The sequence below is a fragment of the Stegostoma tigrinum genome, chromosome 27 (genome assembly GCF_030684315.1).
Source record: "Stegostoma tigrinum isolate sSteTig4 chromosome 27, sSteTig4.hap1, whole genome shotgun sequence".
NCBI lineage: Eukaryota > Metazoa > Chordata > Chondrichthyes > Orectolobiformes > Stegostomatidae > Stegostoma > Stegostoma tigrinum.
In genome coordinates this window covers 34256331-34281872 of record NC_081380.1, presented here as the reverse complement: position 1 = coordinate 34281872, position 25542 = coordinate 34256331, and the positions used below count along the sequence as shown (strand labels likewise).

The window sequence follows — 25542 nt, the reverse complement described above, 5'->3', positions numbered from 1 at the left end:
ATATTATTCTTCTATGCCTGTGAAAGGAGACTCAGCAAGATACCCGTTCATTAGGAAAATCACTAATAAGCCCAGTTCTGTCCTCAGTCTTCATACACATTGCAGCATTATCAGGAAATGGTGGATAACATTTCATTAAAACCAAAGAAGGGCCCTGACCTGAAACGTCAACTTTTTTGCTCCTCGGATGCTGCCTCGCCTGCCATGTTCCTCCAGCTCTACACTATGTTGTTTGACTCCAGAATCTGCAGTTTTTGCTGTCACTACAACCCCTGACAGTTCTCTCCCCTCTCACTCAGAGGCAATGAGAGGGTTGATTCCTCTCCACTCCAATTGAAATTAATCACATAGATCAAGGTTGGGACAAATATAACAAGGCACTCAAACCTCCTCAAAAATCACTGTCTCCCAGACGTTAACACTGGGGTCTCCTAATTGTTTCCAAACTGCAAGCTCATTTTGAGGCTTGGAAATTGTTGCAAATCTCAGTGAGAAATGAGAGTTAAGGCCTGCAGCAGGAGCTTCACTGTGTGTGAACTGCAAGGACAGACCTTTCACTGCCATAAGAATAAGACACTTAACAGGAGTGAGTGATTATCAAACAAAATTTGACACTAATGCAACACAGGGCAGGCAGGTCAGAGAGCTTGGAGCTCTATGGCAGACATTCCTGTCCAAGATCTGGAGACGCCCAAAATTTAGCTCATGGCCTCAGTGGCACTGACATGTATCATACATAAAGAGTATAAAAATGTGCAGGATCTTATGTTGTTCTGGAATTATTTACACTAAACATATATATTGATAAATAAAAGCTCTTATGCCTATAGAACAGTTAGCGTACATGGAAGTCATTCAGCCAGTTTTGTTTGTGCTGGCTCTCTGCAAGAGCAAGCAGTCCAATTCCCATTACATTCCCTGCAATCCCAAACAGTTTTCTGTTAACATTATTATTCAGTTCTCTTTAGAAGGCCTCCTTCACAAATGTCAGGCACTGCATTTCAGACCCTAACCCCACACTATTTAAAAAACTTCCTCATATCAATGTTGCTTATTTGCTGATTACCTGAAACCAGTATTCTCTGGTTCTCAACCCTTCAACCAGTAGGAATAGTTTTCCTTGCATTCCCTGCCCAAGTGTCACAAGATATTGAATAAATTACTGAAGGAAGGATATATCAGCCTTGAAGGGAGCACAATGAAGGTTCACGAGACCGATTCCTGCATGAGAAGTTGAATGGTCTGGCATGAAATGCACTACACTTAAGAACATGGGGTGATCTCATTGAGAATTCAGGTTTTTCAACGATAAAATTCTTTAGATGTTGGGTAGATTGAATACTGAAAAGTTAGCAAACACAGTCTGTCTTTGATTAAAGCAGTCTGTTATTTAAGACAGATGAAGAATTCTGCACTCCAGGGTACAGCAGTCACTGATCATTGAACATATTTCACTCTCAAACCGATAGAACTTTGAAAATGATGGATAATGGTGATAAATAGTCATTACTGCATTGAATAGTAGAGAAGGTTTTGAGAATCAAGTGCCCATCACCCAAGCCAAGTGTTCCCTGTATCAGTGTGTGGCACAACATTTTAAATGGTTCTGGATTTTTCCTTTTTAAAATAACTCCGTTTTTGTAGTACACACCATAGTTGGGATACAAAGTCTGCATTTGACTAAATCTGCAGCAAATTTCTAACACTTCAAATTAGGACATTTAACACTTCCATTGCACAAATCTCTACATGGGAAACTTGCCTCAAAACAGCTTTGCCAAAATGTCACACTACTTCCCCCCACCACTTAAAAAACAAAGCCCCACATTCATGTGTAAGACATCGTACAGCTCTATGTCAAGTCTAAACACTACGACTTAAAAGACCTGTAAGTTATCTAGCGTGTTTGATACGAGTAGCCTGAAAACACATCCTTTCAACTAAACACAAAAACTGCATACAATTAAACAACAATTTAGTGGCACGGGAGATGATTTTGAAAGCCAAAAGAACAGGGACAGGTGCGTTTTTTTAAAAAAAAGTAAATAATAAACACAGAATAGGGCAGGGAAGTTGGATCAGTCCAGTGGTATATCTGGTAAATTTACTGCACATTGAAGTTGGGGTGGATGGGAAGAACTCAATCGTGAATTAAAATCCTGATGCCGGTGGATTGATTGGGATTGCTACTTGCTGGCTACAGTTTGTGTATAACACACATTGAAAAATGCACTACCCTTGCTCTTATTCTATCGTGCTGAGTAAGAGAAGTGGTTTCTTTCCAGCGAGTGATGCACTGCCGGGGTACAAACCGGCTATAAATCTGAATATACGAGGGTGCACCTTGGCTGGGCTAGTCTGCAGTTAAAACCCCGGGAGGAGAGACAGAATAAAAAAAAACTTCCTCGATCCTTTACTTCAAAAACGCCGACGCCCGGCCTTCAAATTCCGACGCTTCGTTCGGAGCCCGGTCCCCGTCGACTCTGCCCGCACCCTCACCTGAAATATGAAGGCACCCCAAGCCGCTTCCATTTCGCCTCCGGACCGGGAGCAGACGGGGAGAGGAGGCCACAACAAAGCTGCGGAAAACACAGCGCCGGGGACAACATGGCGACCGCCGCCACTTCCTGTCACCTTTCACCTCCCCCTCATCTGGGTGCAACCATGCGCCGAGGAATCCGGGGGGGGGGGGGTGACCTAGACAATGGGAAGAGCCGCAAGTTGCAACATCCATGCACAGCCAGCTCTTGTTACACCCCGAGGTAACAAAGTGTGAAGCTGGATGAACACAGCAGGCCAAGCAGCATCTCAGGAGAACCAAGTGTGAAGCTGGATGAACACAGCAGGCCAAGCAGCATCTCAGGAGAACCAAGTGTGAAGCTGGATGAACACAGCAGGCCAAGCAGCATCTCAGGAGAACCAAGTGTGAAGCTGGATGAACACAGCAGGCCAAACAGCATCTCAGATGCTGCTTGGCCTGCTGTGTTCATCCAGCTCCACACTTGGTTATCTTGGTTTCGACAGCATCTGCAGTTCCCATTAATCTCCTGACAGACCCCACTGCGATCAGGTTATGGACATCACAGCTTAGCAAGGATGCCATGGCCCTGGAGGGAGTTCAGCACAGGTTTACCAGCATGACAACAGCATTTTTAAAAAAAACTGCTGATGTTGGAAACCAGAAACCAAAACCGAAATTGCCAGGGAAAACTCAGCAGGTCTGGTAGCATCTGAGGAGAGAAATCAGAGTTAACGTCTTGGGCTACCATTGGTTTTGAGTAAGGGTAACTGGACCTGAAACATTGATTGTGATTTCTCTCCTCAGATGTTGCCAGACCCCTGAGTTTTTCCAGCAATTTGTTTTTGTTTACATTTCAGGTTCAGCTCTGAAGGAGGATTGCTGGACCTGAGCAAACTCCAATTTCTATCCACAGATCCTGTCAGACTTGAGCTTTCCCAGATATTTGTTTTGTTACTAGATTAATACCTGGACTTTGGGGGTTATGAAGACAGATTAGACAAGTTAGGCCTTTATCCTCCAGAATTTAAAGTCAAAGCATGATCTAATCAAGGTCTTCAGGATATAAATGGCCAAAGACAGTACGTAATAAAAGATAAACCATTTCCACAGGAGAAATTAGAACCGGAGCATTGTCTGAGAATTAGGGCCAGGTCATTCAAGAGAGCTAGAACAAAGTAATTCCACATGCAAACAGTAGTAAAGGTTTGGAATGCTCTTCCTCAAACAGCAGTCAATTCAATTGTTCAATTTAAATCTGAGATAGACATTTTTATTAAGCATGCATATCAAAGGGTATAGGCTCAAAACAGGCATATGGAATTCAGCCACAGATCAACCACTATCTCAAGGAACTGAATGGCAGACTCCTGTTCCTTTAGGTTAACCGTCTCTCTCTTCTCAGACCTGAGTTTCTCCAGCATTTTCTGTTTTTGTATCCATCCACTGCTTTCTCTGGTTTTAAACCCTATTGCCTTAATTTGACATTAAAACATACTGGGGGAGGTAGTACTCAGCAGGTTGGTTTTTTCCTGAACAATATTCCGTTTGTTTAAACTTCAGTTAAATTTGAGGCATTCATGAGGGCATTTGATAACTGTCCCTATTTAAATAATGTGTGGGGTGACTTGGGAAACTCAGTCATAACAATCAGTAAGACAGCAGGTGCAGATACGATGACCAAATGGACTTTTGCACCACAACATTTGAGATTTTCATCAGCAGACTATTTTAAAGCAACTGAAACCAACTTCCCTCCTGATCCTTGTCCCCTGTTCCATCCAATTCTGCATCTTCCTCTACTTTAAAATATTCTATCCAATTACCTTTCACTTAGAAAGATGCCCAGCCTCTATTTCCCTGCAATGAAGAATTCGAAACAACTAAATTAAGATCATTCTGTGGTTCTCTCTCCCTGCTATCAAGATGTGGCAAGTTCAAATTGAACCCACCCTCAACTCCCATAAGCATATTTTCACTCACGCATTTTGATTATAAAACTTGAAGTTCATAAACACCTACCATTTTTCTTTCCTATCAACACAGTACAATATTTAGAAGAACAAAAACACTTGGGAAACTGGTCAGGCACTACCTACGGAAAGAAATAAGAGTTCACAATTGATGATCACCGACCTCAAATGTAATGAAAGATCAGTGACCTGAAACATTAACATTTTCTCTCAATAAATGCTACCTATTTCTACAGCTGTTTTCATTCTTCTTGCATCCACTGTATTTTGCTTTGAAATCAAAAGGATATTAATTTATAGAGAGTTTTACAGCATGGAAAAAAGAGCCCCTTCAGACCATCATGTCTATGCCACTCATCAAGCACATATTTGGTCTAGTCCCAGCACATAATCTACAGTCTTGTATGCCATGGTGCTTCAAGTAATAATCTAAACACCACCCTTTCAAGTGTTGGGTTCCAGACAGCCACGAGAGCAGATGAAAGAAATTCTTTAAATCATCTCTGAACCTCTTAGTCTTTACGTCAAAACTATGCTCCTAGTTATTTACCCCTTAAGTTTTTCCTTTTTACTCTATGCTCCTCAATTTTTTTTTTACACCTCAGTTTCCCTCTCTAAGGAAAGACAACCTCAGCCTTCGTCTTTGTTCATAGTTGAAGCACTAGCCCAGGCAGCATCCTGGTGAATCTCCTCTGTGCCCTCTCTAGTACAATCATATCTTTTCTATAGTGCAGTGACCAGAATGTCTAGAGAGTGAGAAAACAGTGCTTTTTATGGCCAGGACACCTCGAAGCAAGTATGCAAAGAAGCACTTTTGAAGTGTGATCATCACTATAATGTAGGAACTATGGCAGCCAATTGACACACAGCAGCCCCAGGTTCAAATCCCACCACTATAGATGGTGGAATTTGAATTCAATAGAAATCCAGAATTAAGAGTCTAATAAAGTCCATGAATCCATTGTCAATTATCAGAAAAAAAACCCCATCTTGTTCACTAATGTCTTTTAGGGAAAGAAATTAACAACCTTACTTGATCTGACTTGCACGTGACTCCAGGCCCACTGCAATGCAGTTAACTCTTACTTCCCTGCTAGGGACGGATAACAATTGCTGGCCGAGCCAGTGATGCCTTTATCCCATGAAGTTTTTTTAAAATTAAAAAACTACCAGAGAGCCCTTTTCTGCGGTGCAGATTGACAGATGCATTGTCCAGGGTGGATGCAAACAGAACTCCCTTGCTTTTCTTCTAATACCTATAGGTATTTGTTTTTTAACACCTACAAGAGCAGGCAGTATCACAGTTTAACATTTCAGCTGAAAGACATTCTAAAAGCACAGCATTGGCATATCAACATTGATTTTTATGTTCAAGTCCTTCATTGAAGATGAACCTTTATCTCTCAGAAGAGCATTAAGCCACAAGTCATCAATCAGGAATGGAAACTTTTCGGAAATATTTTGGTCAAATCTCCCACTTCCTCCACCTCTTTTCCCCACATCCCGCCATCCACACATGGCAGTTAAAAGGACATGTATTACAGATCTCAAACATTTTCTTTGCCAAAAAAGATATCGGACAGATAAAATCCAATTTCATAGTTCAGCATCTCCAAAACAAGTTAGAAGTATGACAAGAGATAATGGGAACTGCAGATGCTGGAGACTCCAAGATAATAAAATGTGAGGCTGGATGAACACAGCAGGCCAAGCAGCATCTCAGGAGCACAAAAGCTGACGTTTCGGGCCTAGACCCTTCATCAGAGAGGCTCTCTGATGAAGGGTCTAGGCCCGAAACGTCAGCTTTTGTGCTCCTGAGATGCTGCTTGGCCTGCTGTGTTCATCCAGCCTCACATTTTATTATCTAGAAGTATGACAATACTGGTTGCCTGGTATTCTGCAACCTCCCATATGCAAATTTCCCATTGCAGACAAGAACGTTTCCGGGAATGCTACGGATATCTCAATCTTCTAAGGAAAGTTTACTGAATCCAAAATGTTAACTGATTTCTCTCCACTGGCCTGCTGATCCAGTAATTTGTTTGAAGAATTCAGGGATTTGAGGCAAAGGTGAGTGTTAGTTGTTACCTGGATGTTTGGTAAAGCTCCAACGTGTACAAAGATGACAGCTTGGCTGATCTGTATCTGGTTCTGTTGCAAATAGGACAGGACAGTCGATTGAATGCCGAATCGGTTGCTGCCTCCAGTTTAACTTCCTTATTGTTCTAACTGCCTCTGGAGCATTTGCTTCTCTTTGGCTTTTCCAGCTGAAACAAGCTTAGACAAGCTTTTCCCTGGGACTCAACATTCCCAAGTGTCATTCCTTGTCATGCTGCCATGGGAAGCAGACTGAAGCTCACCACAACAGATTCACTTCAGCGAGCATCAGGCACATCTGCTACATAACCAGCCCAGTGCACTTATGATACCCTCAACATGGTGTGGGGACTCAGCCTGCCAGCTTGAGTGAATGCCCAAGTATTTTGACCTGAAGGCAAGATGCAAAAGCTATTGAAGGCAGTTCAATAGAAAATGGTTGCTTCTTCAGCATAGCATCAGTACACAGATCAAGCCCCACATTCATAGAGTGGGCAAACACTCATTCTGGTAGGGAAATTTGCTCTATCTCATCCCTCTGACAGATGGGGAAAGACAATATTTGATGCTGAGATAGGTGAACTCATTCACTACCAACAGGCAATTACTGACTGAAATCTTGGGCTTTGGTGGGCGGGGGGGGGGGTTTCCCACCTCTGCTTTACTCCTGTTTGAAGAAAGTTATTGGAGAACATATCCATGCTACATCACACATCTTTGAGCTGGCAGTTGTATACTGGCTCACATGTACATTTAATGCTGATGCTCTAAGGATGTAACAATTGAAAGGTTGTTGTCATAGTCCTAAACAGTATACAGGTCTCATTGGATAGAGATGACGCTTCAAGCAAAAGATGAGGCTGAGGAGGAGAATCGTTCATGGCAACCTCTGGTGGTGTGGGAATTGAACCCATGTTGTTAGCTTCACTCTGCATCAGCCACCCATCCAACTGAACTACAAGATTTGGAGTAGACCCTAAGCTGAGTGGACCCTGCTCTCCAATTCAACAGTTGGGGCTACCAACTGTGATTAAACGTAGTCCTGCAGATTTAATCCCAATTTTGGTATTTTTATATTTGGGCAGCATGGTGACTCAGTGGTTAGGTCTATTGCCTCAGCGCCAGGGACCCAGGTTCAATCCCAGCCTCAGGCAACTGTGAAGTTTGCACGTTCTCGTGTCTGCATGGGTTTCCTCCCACAGTCCAGATATGCAGGTTAGGTGGACTAGCCATGCTAAATTGCCCAGTGTTCAAGGATGTGCAGATTAGGTGGGTTAAAGGGGGAAAATGGGATGCTGAGGGTTGGTGTGGACTTGTTGGGCCAAAGAGCCTGTTACCACAGTGTAGGGATGCTTTGTTATGATTTGAATATCTTGTAAAATATGAAACATCCAAAAGAAACTGCCAAAACAAAAACGCAACAAGGTGTAGACTAGATGAACACAACAGCAGAGGAGCAGGAAGGCTGACATTTCGGGCCTAGACGCAAAAAATCTAGTTTTTCCGCTTTCCAATGCTGCTATGTCCAAGATTGATCTTCAATTCTTGACACTCCTAGCCAATTCTAGTGCTGGTAAACCCCCTTCAGTATGACCATGGCTGACCTTCAATCACAGCCGTATTTTCTCCTACTCCACCACAGCTATTACTGGTTCTTGAACAATAATCAAACATCTCAAGTGTATTTTAAACTCTTGTGGAATAGCTCAAACCAACTAATCGTTGTTGCTTGTACAAATGTAAAAATTAAGGAGATAAACATTACTGTGATGGCACACTAGTAATTCATGTCCCATTATCTACATTGGACACTTGTCTGACTGAAGTGTTTTGGCCAGTCAGTTTAATGAGTCCATCTGTTGGTTGATTGTGCGTAAGTATATCAATTTAAACTTTAAATGATCTCTGACTGAGTCAACTTGTTTTGCAAACAGCTCCACTCAAAAGGTGCGGTGGAAGGTATAATGGTACATAGAAAAACAGTATGAGTGTTGAAACTATTCACTTATTGCTTTCTTTTTTTGGTTATATTATGAGTAAATATCTACAATACATTCCACACCCTTACTGCTTACCTTCATATGCAGGGGCCCCAGAAAGCCAAGCTTTGAGAGCTTACCCTTGGAAAGCTAATCAAAGAAAAACAGGCTAAGGGTTTTGGGCCTTACAAATGAATAGTTTACACATTCGCATCATGAAAACCAGTCTGCTGATCATAAAATGTTTATTTCAGGTGCATTTAAAAAGCAGAAATTTCTAAGTGCTAATGTAGCATTAAGCATCAAGACAATATCAGAGTACTATAAATAACAAGTAGCAAATATTTACACTTGATGCTACATTCAAGTTTGGCTTCTGGAGCACTGATTCATGGTAATTATCATTTTTGAAAAATTTCAAGAATTTTTCTGTTTAAGCATTTAAGTACAGTACTTTTAAATTCAGTGAAACTTGCTTTGCCTTTTATTAATTCAATCCAATAAATTAATTTTGATTCGTAGCACTGAAGATATGGTATTCAAGTATTGTTTGTTCAATAGCATAATCAGCTTTGTAAGCAATTTGGCATTCATCACCAGTTGTTAGTTTTCAGTTTATAGGCTGCATGAGATTGTGTATGGAAGTTTCCTGTATAAATGAGTACGCAAATGCATTGAGAACACATGCAAGGCGTGTACAAAGTTAATAATGTAAGGTGCAAGGCTATTTATAAAAAATGCAAATTACAATGAACATAATCAAAACATTTAACAATTTCTTCTAAAAAGCCTCAATTGATATTTTGTTTCATACATGAATCATTGCATCTGTACAGTGTGGATGCAGGCCAGTTGGGTCTACACCAGCCCTCTGGAGTATATGCGATTTAGATCCCCTGTTTATGCTATCGCTGTAATCTTGCATTTCCAGTGGCCACCTAGCCTACACACAATTCAGGACAGCCAATCCAGCTAAGCTGCACATCTTTGGGCTGTGGGAGGAAACTGGAGCACCTGGAGGAAACTCACGCAGACATGGACAGAACGTGCAAGCTCCACAGACAGTCGCCAGAGGGTGGAATCGAACCCGGATACCTGGCACAGTGAGGCAGCGTTGCTAACCATTGAGCCACTGCACTGTCCTTGCTAGCTTAAAACTGATTATTTCTCTTGCAATATTTTATCACCCATGACAACAAAATAAGGTGTTGAAAATTAACTCGTCAATGCTTCCAAAGCTTGAACACCCATATGCATTCTGGGAATTGTAGTCCGTCTCTTTAAACAGCAACCTTGAGCCTAAAAAATTCCACTAACTCACCATTCTGACATTAGCACAGTGGCAGATAGGAAATACTGTCACACAAACATTAATAGTTTAAAATGGAGCTGTTACCAATGCTTTGTTACCAAGACTGTTGACAATTTACAGAGCATGTCTGAATTGAAAGCCATTAGGAACCCGTCCTTTGTATCTCTGATTCCTCCTAGTCAAATTCTTGCCCATTAAGCTTTTTGTATCGAATGCCTTTCAGAATTCCAACTATGTTGTTGGTTTAAAAAACCTGAAATTTGTCAACTTCCTCCCATGAAGAGCCAATTGATTACCTAAGACTACATTAGGATTCTGATTCTCATTCACTTCACTGATTTCAATTCAGTGTAAAAAATTTTATTTATTCACCTTAGTTACACACAAATGAAGAGAATGCAAACGTTTCCTGTCTGAAAGTCGTGTATAATAAAATCAATGAAATTAAAAACATGCTATGCTTTGTCAAGTAACTCATTCCATAACTGATATCGAATATAAATGAGTTTAAAATATATGTGTATTGTTACTGAGTTGTTTTCTGAAAGGTATGCAAGATATTTATATTAAGGCAATGTTCAACTAACACAAGTGATTCACCACTAAAAGAATTTTCATTTACTAGTCAAGATCAAAATAGGAAACCAAATGTTATATCATTGTTTAACCCACTTTTTTTGTAATTCTGATTTCATTTTAATAATGAACACATTAGAGAATGGGTGGGGGTGGAAGAAGAAAACATTCCTTGTCATTGGAAAATCAACTAGGCCTTACACAGATATTCAAATTCAATAGGAAATTCAGGAGAAGCTTCTATCCAGGGGAGTTACCAGAGAGTTTACATCACATGAAATTGTTTGAGGTGAATATCCTAACTAGCTTTCCCCTAAATGCATTTTAACTACATGAGGAAATGGTGAATTGCTATGCCAAGATTGAAGGCAGGATGTGGTGCATATGCAAGAATAGACAGGCCAAATATTGTGTTTCATACATATCTGAAGCCAAGATTTTGTGGTAATCACTCTATACATAAACGGTTCTTTCAAGATCCTTGGGACTTACTTCCACTTACCTGTAACTTAAAACACTATAAAGCAGGACACCGGTTCACTGGGATGCTGCTGTAGAAGAACAAACCTGAAAGCATAGTAGCTATGTTATAATTAGAATATTCAGATTCTATTGACAAGCTTTCAATTTGCCATTTTTTTGAAAGCTTTAACAAGGTATTACAAGATCACAGGAGTTCAAAAGACCACTGGACCGAGGTGTATACAAAGGCAGCCACAAGGTGGTGCCATTCTTCATTAAGCTGCAAACCCAATTAAAGAAACAAGGATGCTTTATTCAAAAGTATGAATTTTGCACCAGTGTACAAGACAGAAATAACTGCAGTCATCTCTTACAAAATATAGCACTTTCTAATGACAGAAAGAATGGGACCTTGATCAGATGGGCCCAGGAGTGGCCGATAGTTTTAGATAAACATGAGCTGCTGCATTTCAAGAAGGCAAATCTGAGCAGGACATACACACAGTTAACAGTAGCACCGTGACTACTAATGCCATGCAGACAGGTTCATACTTCCTTGAAAGTAGTCACAGGTAGTGAATGCAGCATTTGGTATATTTGCCTTTACTGGTCAGTTCATTGGGTATATAATATGGCAGGTCATGATGCAGTTGCACAGGTCATTGGTTGGGCCTCTATTGGAATACTGCATGCAGTTCTATTCTCCCTGCCACAGGAAGGATACTGTGAAACTTGGAAAGGTTCAGAAAAGATTTACAATATTGCTGGGTTGGAGAATTTAAGGTATAGGGAGAGGCTGAATAGATGGGCTATTTTCCCTGGAGTGAGGCTGTTGAGTGACATAGTTGTTGAAAAAAAAATCACAAGGAGCATGGATAAGGTGGATAACCAAGATCTTTTGCCTGGTTTAAGGGAGTCCAAAACTAGAGAGCACAGGTTTAATGTTGTGGTGGTTGGGGGGGGAATTAGATCTGAGGGAGCTATTTTTTCACATTCCATATCATATGCCTGAATAGAATGAAATGCTACAGGAAGTGGTAATGGCTGGTACAACTAAAATATTTCAATATCATCTGGATGGATACATGAATAAGATAGGGAGAAATGGTGGCAAAACAGGGTTAAATTAATTTAGGATACCTTTACAGCATAGACAAGGCACAAAAAGGTCTGTTTCCATGCTGTACAACTGACATTTATGCTGAACAATTTAGTTGAGATTTACAAAATCTGTACATTACACAGCACACATGGCTGTACTTGATCTTGTTGGTTCGGTAGTAGTGTCTTAGTGCAAGTTTATATCTAATGTCTTGACTACAAAGTATTGAATTTACGAGGCACTTGAAATATACATTAGCTTTTTCAGTGCAAGTTTGTTTAGTCATATCGATAGGGGAGTTATCCATTTGTGTATTACTTGTGAACAATTTAACTCAAGAATGTACCGTTGGACTTGAATTGAGGACACATCAAGTAAACATGTGGCAATGCAAACTTAATGCAAGTCCTCACATTCGTAAGAGACCCAACAGCCAAATTCCTAAGTAACAATGTGATAATGCTGGATGGATGGATTAATCTTGGCCAGGACACTGGGGTAAACCGCCAATTCCTCATTAAGGAAGTTCCACCAATTATGTTACATACATGAAGGAATACAGGGTTTTCATTTTCATGCAAAACCTAACACTTCAACACAGCATTTCTACGAAGGACAACAGAACATTAGCTTTGACCTGTGCACTCAAATCATGGAAGGACCCTGAATCCACATTCTTGATTCTGCAGTGTTCTCAAAACCATATCCAACACCCAGAAAACACAACGTGCTCACTGACCTGGTATTTTAATAGTTTCAGCCAATTTCAAATGGCAAAAACATCTAATTGACTTCAGAAAACCATACTGAATTGGTGATAACTATGACATGGGTTAGCAGTTGACTTTAAGGGATGATTAAATACAATAAAGCCAATGCTACGATTGACAGAATGTCACAAGTAGAGGGCCTATGGTCTTATAAAACCATCCAAACTGTCAAGAATGAGTACTACCCAAGTTTGCTAGTAACAAAAGTTGCAGATGTATTGTTACATATGCTGTAAGTACTCAGCATGTCAGCAATCATCTGTGGAAGACAGGTCTATTAACCTTGTTAGAACAGGGCGTAATTAGCTTTAATCTTGAAACAAATGGGGGGAGGGGGGGCAGAAAAGGACTGTGCATCTAGTTAATAAACAGCAGTGATCAAGGAAAGGTACATAGCAAACAAATACAACTGCACGTCCCAACCAACAGATGCTTTCATGATCTCATTATTGAAATCAGTTTCTGCAAATTAATTGCAACATGTCCATTTGGAAATGAACAGGAAAAAGGTGGGTCAGTGAATTAAAATGGCAAATGTCAATGGAAGATCATACATCAAAAAGGTAATCTGGCAACTACCCAATCTAGTATTTGGTCACACTTCACAAGCAACATTGAAAGTGAAACTTTTTTGCTGCTTCATCTGCAAGGTGAGACTCAAGTCTTGGCCATTGACCATAATTTTCCTCAAATGGGTATTTAAGAAAAACATCTATTCAAAAGAATGTTTGAAGGAACCAAAACTAAAAACTTGGATGATCAGATATCTTACCCAAAAGAAAGCACAGTTTTTCTTCATTCCTTCATTTTCCAACTTCCATCTTGCAAATTGTAGTATTCAAGAGTAACAGTTCATGATGCAAGGTGACCCAAAAATGTTGCCTTGTGAATTTACTAATTATTTCCTCCCCAATCTATAGCCAAAACAAATATTTTTCCACTATTTTCAGTGATCAATTAAACAGCTTTTTACAAAAGTAAACATCTTAGTCTTGCTTTCTCTGCAAATCCAATTTTTCATGGCCATGAATCAAGCAATGAGCATGTACAGCATGTACACTTTCCCAGTTAGTAGTAACGTTCAGACCAATTGTTTGATGCTATATTCAGTTGTCAATGTCTGGTCAGTTGATTTCAACGTCTGTAAGCAATACAAATTTCAAACAACTTTGTGTCAGCCAGTGACATGTCGAGATTTACATACCTGTGGAAGCTTTCAAGTCTACATTTCTCTGAAAATGGTGTGCTTTGACAGTGACCTCAATTAGATCAGAAATCAACACTAGTTACTTTTAACTTGATCAAGCCGCTGAGATGAAAATTCATACGTATCATATTTACAATTGAGTACATTTGTTTATTTCGTGGAATTGAAAATTGCAACCTTCCAAAGTGTGGCTGTGGAAACCTTTATGCCCTTTAAAAACCTTATTCCTGGTGAAAGTTCTCTGATGTGTCTTCTGCAAGTGTTCAAGGCGGTCAACAGTCAAGGTAAACATCAGATGCATTTAAGACCAAGCTAGATGCACACTGGAGATTGAGGAATAAGAATATATTAAATGGGAATATAAAGTGGAAAGAAATATTTCATGTGAAACATTTCAAAGGTGGCAGCTACAAGCTTTGATCCCTAATCAGTTACTTCACAAGAGATGCAAAAATTGCTGATCAAAAATACTGCACCGTAGAAATTCATTTTAAAGAGTGATGTGTTTCTTTCTAATTAAGGAGGCAGACACAGTAAATCTGTTCTCAGAAACTATAATGTTACTTCCAGAAAATAAAAACACAAACTTAGACCTACAGTCAGATACTTAGTCACCCAAATCAGGAATCAACAAACCAAACAACATACCACCAGATCTCAAAGCTCAAACTGGCAAAGAAGCCCTTTGCTTCCCCAACTGTAATCCCACCACCAGTTTCCAAATCTCAATGCATAACTTACTCCTCTATGCTGATGATTATCACATGTACATGCGACTGACAGCATGCAATGACAAATTTATGTCATTCCCACAAGCGAAGAGCCGAAGTACATCAGAAAAGTTCTAAAAATCCAATTACACAGATGCGTATGTCACTATACATTAATTCTACTTTATGGCATAACTAACATTACAAAACATTAACTCCAATCACCACTCCATGTTCTATGCTTGCATGAATGCCGTAATACATACCAGACAACACGCCCTAGATTGTACCATCTGAGCTGTTAAGGTTGCATCTCCCACTGTGAAACCTTTCAGTTCTTCTAGATTTGCAGTGCCGAACTCCATTGCTTTTCACAGTGATGATCTATAATGCTGGCCTGCAGCATGGGATTTATTCAATCCATCTACAAGTAGCTTCAAAGCCTTCATAATGACTCACTGACCTGCAATCCTGATCAACTGTCAAAGTCTGTCAACCCACTGCTGTTTGAAAAGCCACCACAAATCAATACTTCTCATGAAGGCCACATGACCTTCAAAATACTAGGGTTTTGCTTGGCTTGGCTTGGCAGGGCAGTGTCAAAAGCACATTTCCTGAACTTCAACTTGTGCTGCCATTCTAGTTGTAATAATTCTTTCATTTGTGTCACTGCATTTAAGTATCTAATGTTTCACAAACATTTTACTTTCAAATCAGAGCTATCTTGTTACACACAGGTCTATCATATGGCCCATTCAGGCATACAAACAGTAGCCAATTCCATTTAAATATGTAATCACCCACTTCACACCAGCTGCCATATGTTAACAGTATTTTATGATGGCATCTACTAGCAACTAGACAATCACTGAAAGTCACATTAACAAAATAAACATTTATGCCTACATATTTTGTTCAAATAAATTTGATCATTGTTGCCAACTGCATCCCATGGAGCCACAGAGGCCATATTGCATTTCCCTGCAATAGTTTCTACTGGAGCTTTTGTTTTAAAAAAAAGGCTCTCTCCGGATAGGTACTTTCAAAGGTCCCAAAACTCAAGAAAAGTCAAAGTAATGTTCAAACATTAGTGCAAAGACCATGTGTTCAAAAGTTTTTCTTTTTATTGCCAATGTTTAAAAGTCTATAGTATTAACATGTCCCATTACTGGATCACTCTCCACTGACTGTTCTAACACAAGTTCAAAATTAAACTGCTCACAAGTCACATCTTCAATTCCCTTACAAATTAAGCTCCTATTATTGTTGCATTAAAGTATGGAGACATCCAGCACCTCTTATCAGTGTACAGCAGAACTGTGTGAAGATTGTGTTTCTTGGAACATGTGTATCATTTGTATTAGAACTGGAGGAACAATCACTGGAATGGAAGAGCAAAGTTTAATTACAAAAATTTAGTACCAAGAGATTATTAAGTATTTAAACTACATGCAATCACCCATTTGGGGTGAGATTCAGCTGCTTGACGACCCAACTCAGTGATAGAGCTCAGAAATTTGTTTTGCTGCAGGCGTACAGTGACATGATTTTCATTACAAAGCACTTACCTCTTATTTTGCAACTGATGCTATTACTTATTAAAAAACATAGCACAAAATAAAAAGCTTCCGTATAAAAATTAGGTTCCCTGATGCAAAGCCTGCAGAAAGCCAAAATCTGCATCTGTGTAATGTTCATATAAACAAATCCTTTGGCAAAACCATTGTTTCTGGTGTCCAAAAATATCACTGTCCCCAACTACAACTATGAACAGGGGTTATTGCAGAATTTAATGTTAAGACCCAAAGCTAATCCACTACTACAAAGTCCATGACTTAAGCTTAAATATTCACTGCCTCCATCAGTGGCATATTGTGACAGATCTATCGGTTATAAGAGGCAATACAGCAACTCACCACAGCCCCTTCTAAAACCATGATTTATCACCTGGAAGGACAAGAGCAGTAGATGCATGGGTACATTACCACTAGCAAGATGGCTTCCAACACACCATACTGACTTCAAATCATAAATTACATTCCTTCAGTCACTGAGTTAAACTCTTGGAAATTGTTCCCGAAGACAATGGTGTCAAGACCATATGGACTGCAGAAGTTTGAGACAGCACTCGGTATCTGCTCCTCAAGGGAAGGAAACATTAACCTAGCCAGCCACAATCAAGTTAAAAACTTCCAACTGTCATTAATACTAGTATACAACAATCCAGCTCAATATTAAATCAGCTTCTAGATTTCTGTACACTCTCAAAGCTAAAATTTTGCATTAGCTCCAATATTCCAGTTTCTGTACATATTTAGGACGCTTCACTAAACCAAGTCCACATTGCCCAACCTAGCTACAATACTGGTGCCACTGGAACAGTTTGCTCACCTGGCCAGAAAAATCTCAATTTATTAGGATGGTTACAAATCAATTTTCTCATTTCAGTAAAAGCATACATATTTTCTTTAACTTTGGTAGTACTGAATGCAGTCAATGTGACAGCATATTGTCTACAGCTGGAGTGCATAGGTGAGAAAATCAAATGCATAGAGAATTAAGAGAACTGCTAAAAAGAGACTAGTTTATAGATTATGAGATTAAAAACTGATGAGGAAAAATTCCAGGCATCTTTGTCAGTATGTCAGCAGCAGCACTGGTGTCTATTAATTTGATAACAGGATGTGTTAATAATGGCTATTTATTCCCCTTCTAGAAATGTACCATACCAGACAAGATGCTAAAAATATCAAGAAATCTGGTAAAGTTAGTGTAAAAAGCTCAAAATTTAAGCTGTCGCAAGTTAAATTCTAAAATTAACCTCAGGGTTCAGGCAGCCTTCAACTAATCTGAACCAAGAGATTACGCACCTATGCTAACTCAATACTATCCATTCTAGAATGCATGTGCTCCATTTCTGGCAATCAAATGCTGACAAATCACTCAAAAAGTTGCAGTAACCACGTCACAATTGTTAATCCTTCAGTGTTGACGACATCACGCAACTATACGCAGCATAATGGCCATCACCATCCATGTCACCTGTAAAAAAGAAGTCCCAAAACAGAATAAAATGACAGTGTACATCATATACTGAAGTACCCATACTGGAACAATTCAAAGGCACAAGTCTCTCACTGAAGATAGTTACAAACCTTCAAAGATCACTGCCTTACCACTTAAAACTTGCATCCACTCCACCCCACCCCCATCCACACACTGCAAGTTTAGATAAAACTGCATAACATTGAAGGTTGCTCACTCAATTGAGATCCCACAAGCCAGAAAAGTTTTATTCGAACAGGCAAAGTTAGAGCTGGAAGAACTGTTAACTAAAATAATCCCAAGTCACTAATTTTTCTAGACAATGGAGAAATATTACAATCCAATCGCTTCTCTCCCCAATTATTTAGGAAACCAAAACAGTTTCAATTAGGTTGTTCTTATTCTACATATCCTCCAACTAAACACTAATTATAGGCCATCCACAGTGCAATCTTGATTTGCAGTTGATTACTCCTGGGAAAAATGCCCCTTCCCATTGATTGAATTAAGGTATTCTCATTCTTGATCTGAAGAAGTATTACTTTCAACATCAACACAGTGGATTTATTTCCATTATTCCTGTGTAAATGTCAGTGTTACAAGAACACTTGTGTTTCAGCAATGCCTACCAAGAAATGGCCACGCACGGAACGGCAAGGATATGACATGACATCACATCAACTCAGGCCAAACAGATCACTCATTTCCTTCTCCCAGAAACTCTTCCCACACCACTTTAAACCATTTTTAAAATTGTCAGTTGTTCACAACAGCAGGGAATTACAGATATCTTAGTACCAGGTTGCATTCGAGTAGGGAAGTGGAGAGGGCCTAGTATCAGAGCTTCCACAATAGGAGAAAATTCCATGCCTTAATCTGCACTTTATACGCTATTCAATGGTAGAATGATACACATTAAGACACTGCCACTGCGCAAGAAATCAGTGGTCATGCTCAACTGGATGGGATGTATTTAGATTAATGGCATAAGACAGTTATGTTGCTAATTTTGCAGCTAGTACAGATGGTCACAAAAAGTGGGAAAACCAAGAACCCATTCCAATACATCATCTACTTTATCACTCATGTCCATACATTCTAATGATGACCAGTGTCCCCTAAAACCCACTACTAGATATCCTCCTTCTGTAACTGGCAAGATTAATCAAAATACAAACCATTCCCCATGATTATATTTGAATCAAAGACAAGAGCTGCAGCGAAATAAACAGCATAGCAAAAACAAAGTACTGCAGACATCACGTTTGAAAACACTTTCGTAGTTTGACCTGAAAGCATTATTATATGCATTCCAAAAAATCCACAATTTTATAAAGATGGTTGTAGGAACACATTCTTCTCCCAGTCATCTTAACATTGCCTGGAAGAGACACCAAAAACAAAATTGGATGGTGTTAATAATTTATGCCTCCATCAAAAACATGACCACTATAAACCCTTGCTGCTTGCATTGCTTTTAGGCGCATTAGTCCTTAGTTGTGCAAGTGTACAAGTGTTGGTCAATTTAAATAGCCAGCACTTGCAAGGCCAAAACAATTGGGTCAGCTGCAATTGTTCACACAACCAACCGAAAAGGTCAGAATTCACATTCACTATCCTTTAAACTACATAACTGATTCAGACAGATACCCAGCTAAAGGATAATGGTGACAGAACAAATTACTGATGCAATGTATTAACTAACTTTTCCCACAATCACAGCAGCAGGGAAGATTTGTCTATGCAATGCATAGGATGTTTCTGGGCATAAGTGCTTTCTAGCCTGCAACTCCAACTAATTCTCAAGTGATTTTGTTACATTAACCAAACTATGTAAACCAACCATCACTGGAAATCAAACTGGCACCCAGTGTTGGCTACCAAGCAACAGCCTGTGTGTACTTAGGCATATTGCTGCTATATATAATGTACCACAGGAAGAAATAAGTTTGATTCTATTCACTTACCAGAATATTCTGGCTCCCAACCGCTGTGATACAAGTTAGATCAGAGGTGGCAGGGATCAGTGTAAATACATTTAATTAGCAACAGCAAGGAAAGACCAATGTCAACAGCAGAGGGGTGGACATGGCTATTACTAATAAGAATGTGTCATACTGTAATATTTGTTATGGGAAACGTGTTGATCAATGCATGAGCACAGAAAATACTCCACTGCAATTAAGTGTGAAGAAAAACAGCAAAGGCTTTGTTGATCCTTTATTAAAATTCACAACATTCTTTGTCTCACTTTAGTCATTACACTCATCAGGTTACGTGTTAACTACTGTCTTAGGGAGTGTTGGACAAAACAAATGTCTGCACTGTCAAACATACAAAATATATCAAATGGTGCTATCCACAAGATGTCTCTACACTAAGTGGGTGCTTTAGGAGCAACTAGTGGCAACATGCAGATTCCTTGTTAAATTATACCCACTTTTGGAGCACAAAGCTTAAAAAAATCCAAATAAATCCTAAAACTGTCACTAACTTTTTGTTTTGGGAATTTGATAAACCGATCTGTATGTGAAAGACAAAATTGGGAAATTTGAGTCATGTCCTACTATATGTGAAAAAGTAGGTTTTTTTGGCTAGTTGGGTAAAGTTTACTTGTAGGATTATACCTAAATCTAAATAATCTAACCATCTGGATAATTTGGGTTTATGTTAGATTCTCACTCAAATCGGGAAGCCTCTGGCAGATGCTGGCAATGCAAACTTAAAGATTGCCACACTAATTACATAAGGGAAACCTTGCTCATCAGCTTAAAAAAAATCAGGACGTGCATAAGCAACGTGGCACTGCAACTTGTGAACGAACGGGAGTATATAAAATGCACATTATACAGCATTTTGTTGTGAACAGTTTTAGGATTACTTAAGATTCCTCAAAATTACACAAAATAAAAGCCAACTGTTCACAAAATCACAAACTCAAACACACAATTAAAAAGAATTTATTGTCAAAAATGGAGATTAAACATTTAAGCTATGAATAGAAGTAATGCTTTGGGCCAAAAATTAATCAATTTTATCTATTCCCTTAATTTTAGTATGCACAGCCAATTCAGACTTAATTTTTAACAAAATACCCCTTAATCATAGTTACAAAAAGTTAAGATATCACCCTGCTTAAATTGTTACCAAATCCTGAATGCCGAATCCATCCAAGGAGATTGCTCCAGCGTACCTCTCTCGGTCCTGGTTCACTCCGTTTACGAAAAAAGTCAAAAACAAAAAAAAAGCCATTCCCACGGGGTATCCATTGGGCTCCAACTGACAAAAATGAAAGGCAAGTTTTTTTTGGCATAACCAATTGTGGGTATGGGATTGGGGTTTTGGGGGTGGGTGGGGGTGAAAAACAAAAAACAAAACACAAAAAACAAACAAAAAAAATCCACAAATACACGGTTTGACTGGGGCAGGAATCCACTCCTACAGCTCCTGGTAAAATGATCCCGCTCCATGAATCCATGTTATGATCCTCCCTATCCTATCCTCACAATGAATTGAATCCATAGATCCAGCTCCAAGGATTGGGATCCAATGAGCCCTCTCCAATCCAAACCTTTAATAACCAGCAAAACCAAAAAAGGAGGCAAACGTTAGATACAACAAACAACAAGTTTATATGGGGTGGGACAGTTATAGCTCTCATCTGGCCAATATGTACAGATGCTTTGACAGATGAACAGCATAAACTGCATCCACACCCCCACAGTCAGTCAATGTGAACGTTGTTACATATTTTAAACAAGAAACTTTATTCCACAATACCATTAAAAATGACAACTTAATATTGTAGTTAAGTATTCACTAACCCAACATCATAGTCCACATAATAGATGCCATACATTCAGCATACTTAACTACATTAAAGTATGTCCATAGATACTGCTTAGTTTATTTAGGATGTACATGAAAGATGTTGGACTAGTGGATATCAATTCAAGCCTGATAGCATTACTACACACGCACGTCAGTTAGCACAAAATTTACTGGTGCAGTATTTACTTTCATTGACACCTTCATTTCTAATTACCATGTGAAATCTAGTAATTGAGTTGTACTGTACATGTAATTCACCACTTAACTGCGTTACAAACTAGAGATTGATGAATTTTTGATCCGTAATGAAACTGTGCTGAAAGACAGCCATTTTACTTTTTAATTCTTTCAATTTTAAAGTTGTAATCAATAGGACTTCTGTTCAAAATGGTGAAAACCAATGCCAGACTAGTCACACAGAACATGCAAGCTCAGCAGTATTGATGCCGCACAGAACTTCGTAACCCGGCACAGCAACACCATAGCTCATGGATTATACAACCATTTGTACAGAAGAAGCACAACTTCAATACTGCCAAGTTTAATTGTGACAATAGCACTTGGAGTCATACCATTGCCTCCATAAATGATCAAGATTCCTCCTCCTCCTCCAATTAGACACGATTTGACATTCCTAATATGACTGAAATGAGCTCCACAATCCTTTAATCCAAAGAATGCTTAATCCATCCTCAGTTGTGATATGTCTATAGGAAAATACATGAAAAGGTAAGATAAGGTACAACACAAGGTTTTCACAAAAACGTTTCACAACAGTCCTATCTACATAGTCTCCTACAATTCTCACATTAGGATTTATTCAATTGAAGTGAAATCAACTATAAACATTAACAAATTATCGCAACAGTTTACTGTTATTCCAAGTCATGGTGACACCATTTTGAAAGCTTCCCAGACTCCAAACCTACCCTGTCTATACAATTATCAGATTTCAGTAATGACATAGGAGGGAATGTTAACAATGAAGAGAAGCAACCATCTTTATATGGATATCAATTTAAATTGTGTTCTAAACTTGAATAAAACAAGTTAACGTGGATTTAAAAATAAAGAATCCGTTCTATTTAGGGAAAAGGTGTGGTGGCGCACTACAAGGAATTCCATCAATGGATTTACAATCTAGCTACGCGAGCGTGATCTGCTATGACGGGGCGAGTAGCGGGGAGATCCTCTGCTTCGTCTGGGAGAGTAACTACGGCTTCTGCTGCGACTTCGGCTACGGCTTCTGGTTCGACTGCGGCTACGTGAACGAGATCTTCCATAGCTTGGACTTCTTGGACCATCAACTTTCACACGAATATATGCTGTTTCTCCCTATTGAATACGTGAAGAGAAATGTTGACTACTTTCAAACATTATTCAGGAAATCCAGTGTATAAGACTAATACTTTGTCATTTTCTTTTCTGCTGAAAAAGGTCCTTAGGTCATTCAATCACAATAGATTTGACATATAACACTGACAATTTTGGTTCTGTAATTAAGACAAGAGATTTAACTCAAGTTCAGCAGAGTATTTTCACTCAAACGATTAAACTAACTGGATTACATTTCAGAAGTATTAGTCATAAATTAAGTTTGAGCCATTCTTTTCAGAACTTCTTCACCACTGTCTTACCTGAAGTCCAAATGAATAGTTAAGTTATGGCTCTTAGTCATCATCTGTAAAGCTTTCAGAATTGGGTCACATACCTCATGAGATCGAAATTTTGTGTTATCCAGTTTTCGCACTGCATAGGTCATATCTTCTTTGCGAACAAACTCCACGACACCAGTTCCATCACGGAAAACATCAGCGTAACATACATCACCTGCTTCCCGCATGTGATCTTTCAAATCCTGCCAGCTACCACTTGGAGGAAGCCCTGAAAAAATGTGTTATTTAGTAAGATTTCCAGAAATGTTCAGAAAACATGAAAATCACAATTGCATTAACTGTCTCACCTGAAACTACCACTCTGTACTCAGAGCGTCGGGAAGGAGGGCCATATCTTCCTCGAGGGGTCTGCCCACCACCTCCCCCACCGCCACCCCCTCTTCCAGTCCCCCGACCACTCCGTGGAAATTCAACACGCAAGCGATAACCATCGTAATCATAACCATCTCGACCGTACACAGCATCCTCGGCATCCCTGAAAACACAAGAACGTTAGAAGACCACATGGCGTTTAGATTTCAGACGGGGGCTGGGGAGAATTGGAGAAATGCCCTAGTTATCGAAAATAGAACTGAAAATTTGAAACAGCAGTGTCTAACAATGCATCCGCTAAGTCTGCAGTGGGGATAGAGTTAAAACAGAGGTGAACGTACTGATTTACACCTTCAACATTTACCATCACCGGGAAAAAAAAACACGTGGAGCTCCGGCCTCCAGTTTAAACTGGTCACTGTAAAACCCGCCAAACAAAGGGCTTGCGTGGCGTAGTTTCCTTCTGCAGCAAAATGGCGATCAGATACAGTTGTCGTCAATTACAATCGGCTTATAAAAATACGAAAAAGTATTCACTCGAAAGCAAGCTCACATCATAGAAATTTAACTGCCGTGTAAGGAAACCGCGGTGTTTCAATTAGGTTAATTTCTGCTGGGTCAGCCAGCATGCGATTCCAAACCAAGAACAGTACATTCAAATTAAATAAACCAACCACCACAAAGACTCGAGATTGAATTCAATCTCCAACACCCTCAACCCCGCGGTCAGTAGCAAATAATTACTCCACTGAATTAAATTTAAGTCTGCAAATGCAATTTCCTCCGCCTGCTCCAAGAATTAAAAGTTGTAAACAATTATGTGCGGAAAAGGACTTTTAAATTGAGAGATCGGTACAATTAGTTATGGGGCGGGGGGCAGCAAAAGGGAGAATTGCATTTGGCCACACCAAGAGTAACCTCGCCCCAAAAATTTAAAAAAGACACCAAATGCAAACCCCTGCACGAATTACAACAAAAAGCAAAACCCCCTTTCCAAAAGTCTGAAGCAGCGAAGAAAATTCACTTAAAACCTCAAATGCGAATCCCAAGAGAATCAAGTTGCAAATAAGTCCCAAAAATGAAAAAGTGTAGTGCAAACCTGCACTTTTGAAGATTAAAAAAACTAACGAATGCAATTTCTACACGACAAATTTCAAAGCTGCGAATGAGCGATTTTTTTGCGGGGGGGGTGTCCCTAAAAGGAATCAAAAAGTTGCAACACAGCCCTTAAAAACGTACGAGATCAAGGGCGCCAAATGCCATGTCGGCCAACGCGACGTTTAAAATGGAAACAAAACCGGACCAAGTACGATTGATCCTAAGAATTTAAAACAAACTAAGAAGAGGGGGTGTAAACCTGCCCTCCACGCGGGGTGAGACAGGGAAGCCCCATGCATGTAGCACAAGGAGGGAAGCGTGTGTTGGGGGGGAAAAAAAGAGGGCAGCTATGTCTGCGTCTCTCTGTCTAGTCTGTCCCCCATTTGGAGTCTTTGCTTGTACCTCGGATCTTCGAACTCGACGAAGGCGAACGGCGGACCGCCGCGGCGGTTCTTCAGGTCGATGTCCCTGATGCTACCGTACTTGTAGAAGACGTCCTCGATGTCCTTGGTGCGGATGTCGGGCGGCAGGTTGCCCACGTAGATCCGACAGTCGTTGTTGCCCGCCGGGCCCCGGATCACGCCGCTGTGGTTCTGCATCCCGTTACCCTCCAGCCCGACGGTTGACGACACTCGTGGGGGTTAGGGGAGGAAATAAAACACCGTTTGGAGAGGGAAAGGGGGTGTGGGGTTGGGAAGTGGGAAGGGTGACGATAAAGTTTTTAAAAAAAGTAGAGGAACGGAGTGGTTATCTCTTGTAAAAAAAAAATCGAAAACGAAGGGAAGGACCAAGTAAGTGGATTGGCGCGACTTTTTTTTCCCTTTGAGGACAGCACAACCTACGCGCTCACCCTCGCTCGCTCGCTCTCACAGGA

General features: G+C 39.8%; 2 protein-coding genes across 10 annotated transcripts in view; both read right to left on the bottom strand.

Annotated features, from left to right (window-relative positions):
• The window catches only part of LOC125464509 (vascular endothelial zinc finger 1-like), a 57144-nt gene extending 39458 nt beyond the window's left edge, over positions 1-17686 (bottom strand). For 7 of the 9 annotated variants that reach the window (XM_048556931.2, XM_048556933.2, XM_048556934.2 and 4 more), the window contains exon 1: positions 2500-2624. In XM_048556931.2, coding sequence (XP_048412888.1) covers positions 2500-2532 — 33 coding nt within the window. In that variant the 5' untranslated portion in view covers positions 2533-2624. Of the gene's footprint in view, positions 1-2499; positions 2625-8663; positions 8718-10957; positions 16088-17576 lie in introns of those variants that run through there. The other 2 variants (XM_059655277.1, XM_059655279.1) reach the window with 2 other exon arrangements.
• A 2270-nt stretch (positions 17687-19956) lies between these two features.
• srsf1b (serine and arginine rich splicing factor 1b) lies at positions 19957-25536 on the bottom strand. The gene is given in 6 exon segments (XM_048556936.2): positions 19957-22289; positions 22720-22841; positions 22843-22917; positions 23294-23466; positions 23546-23733; positions 25071-25536. Coding segments are annotated over 6 exon segments (828 nt in total). The 5' UTR covers positions 25268-25536; the 3' UTR covers positions 19957-22216.
• Between the last annotated feature and the right edge of the window lie 6 nt (positions 25537-25542).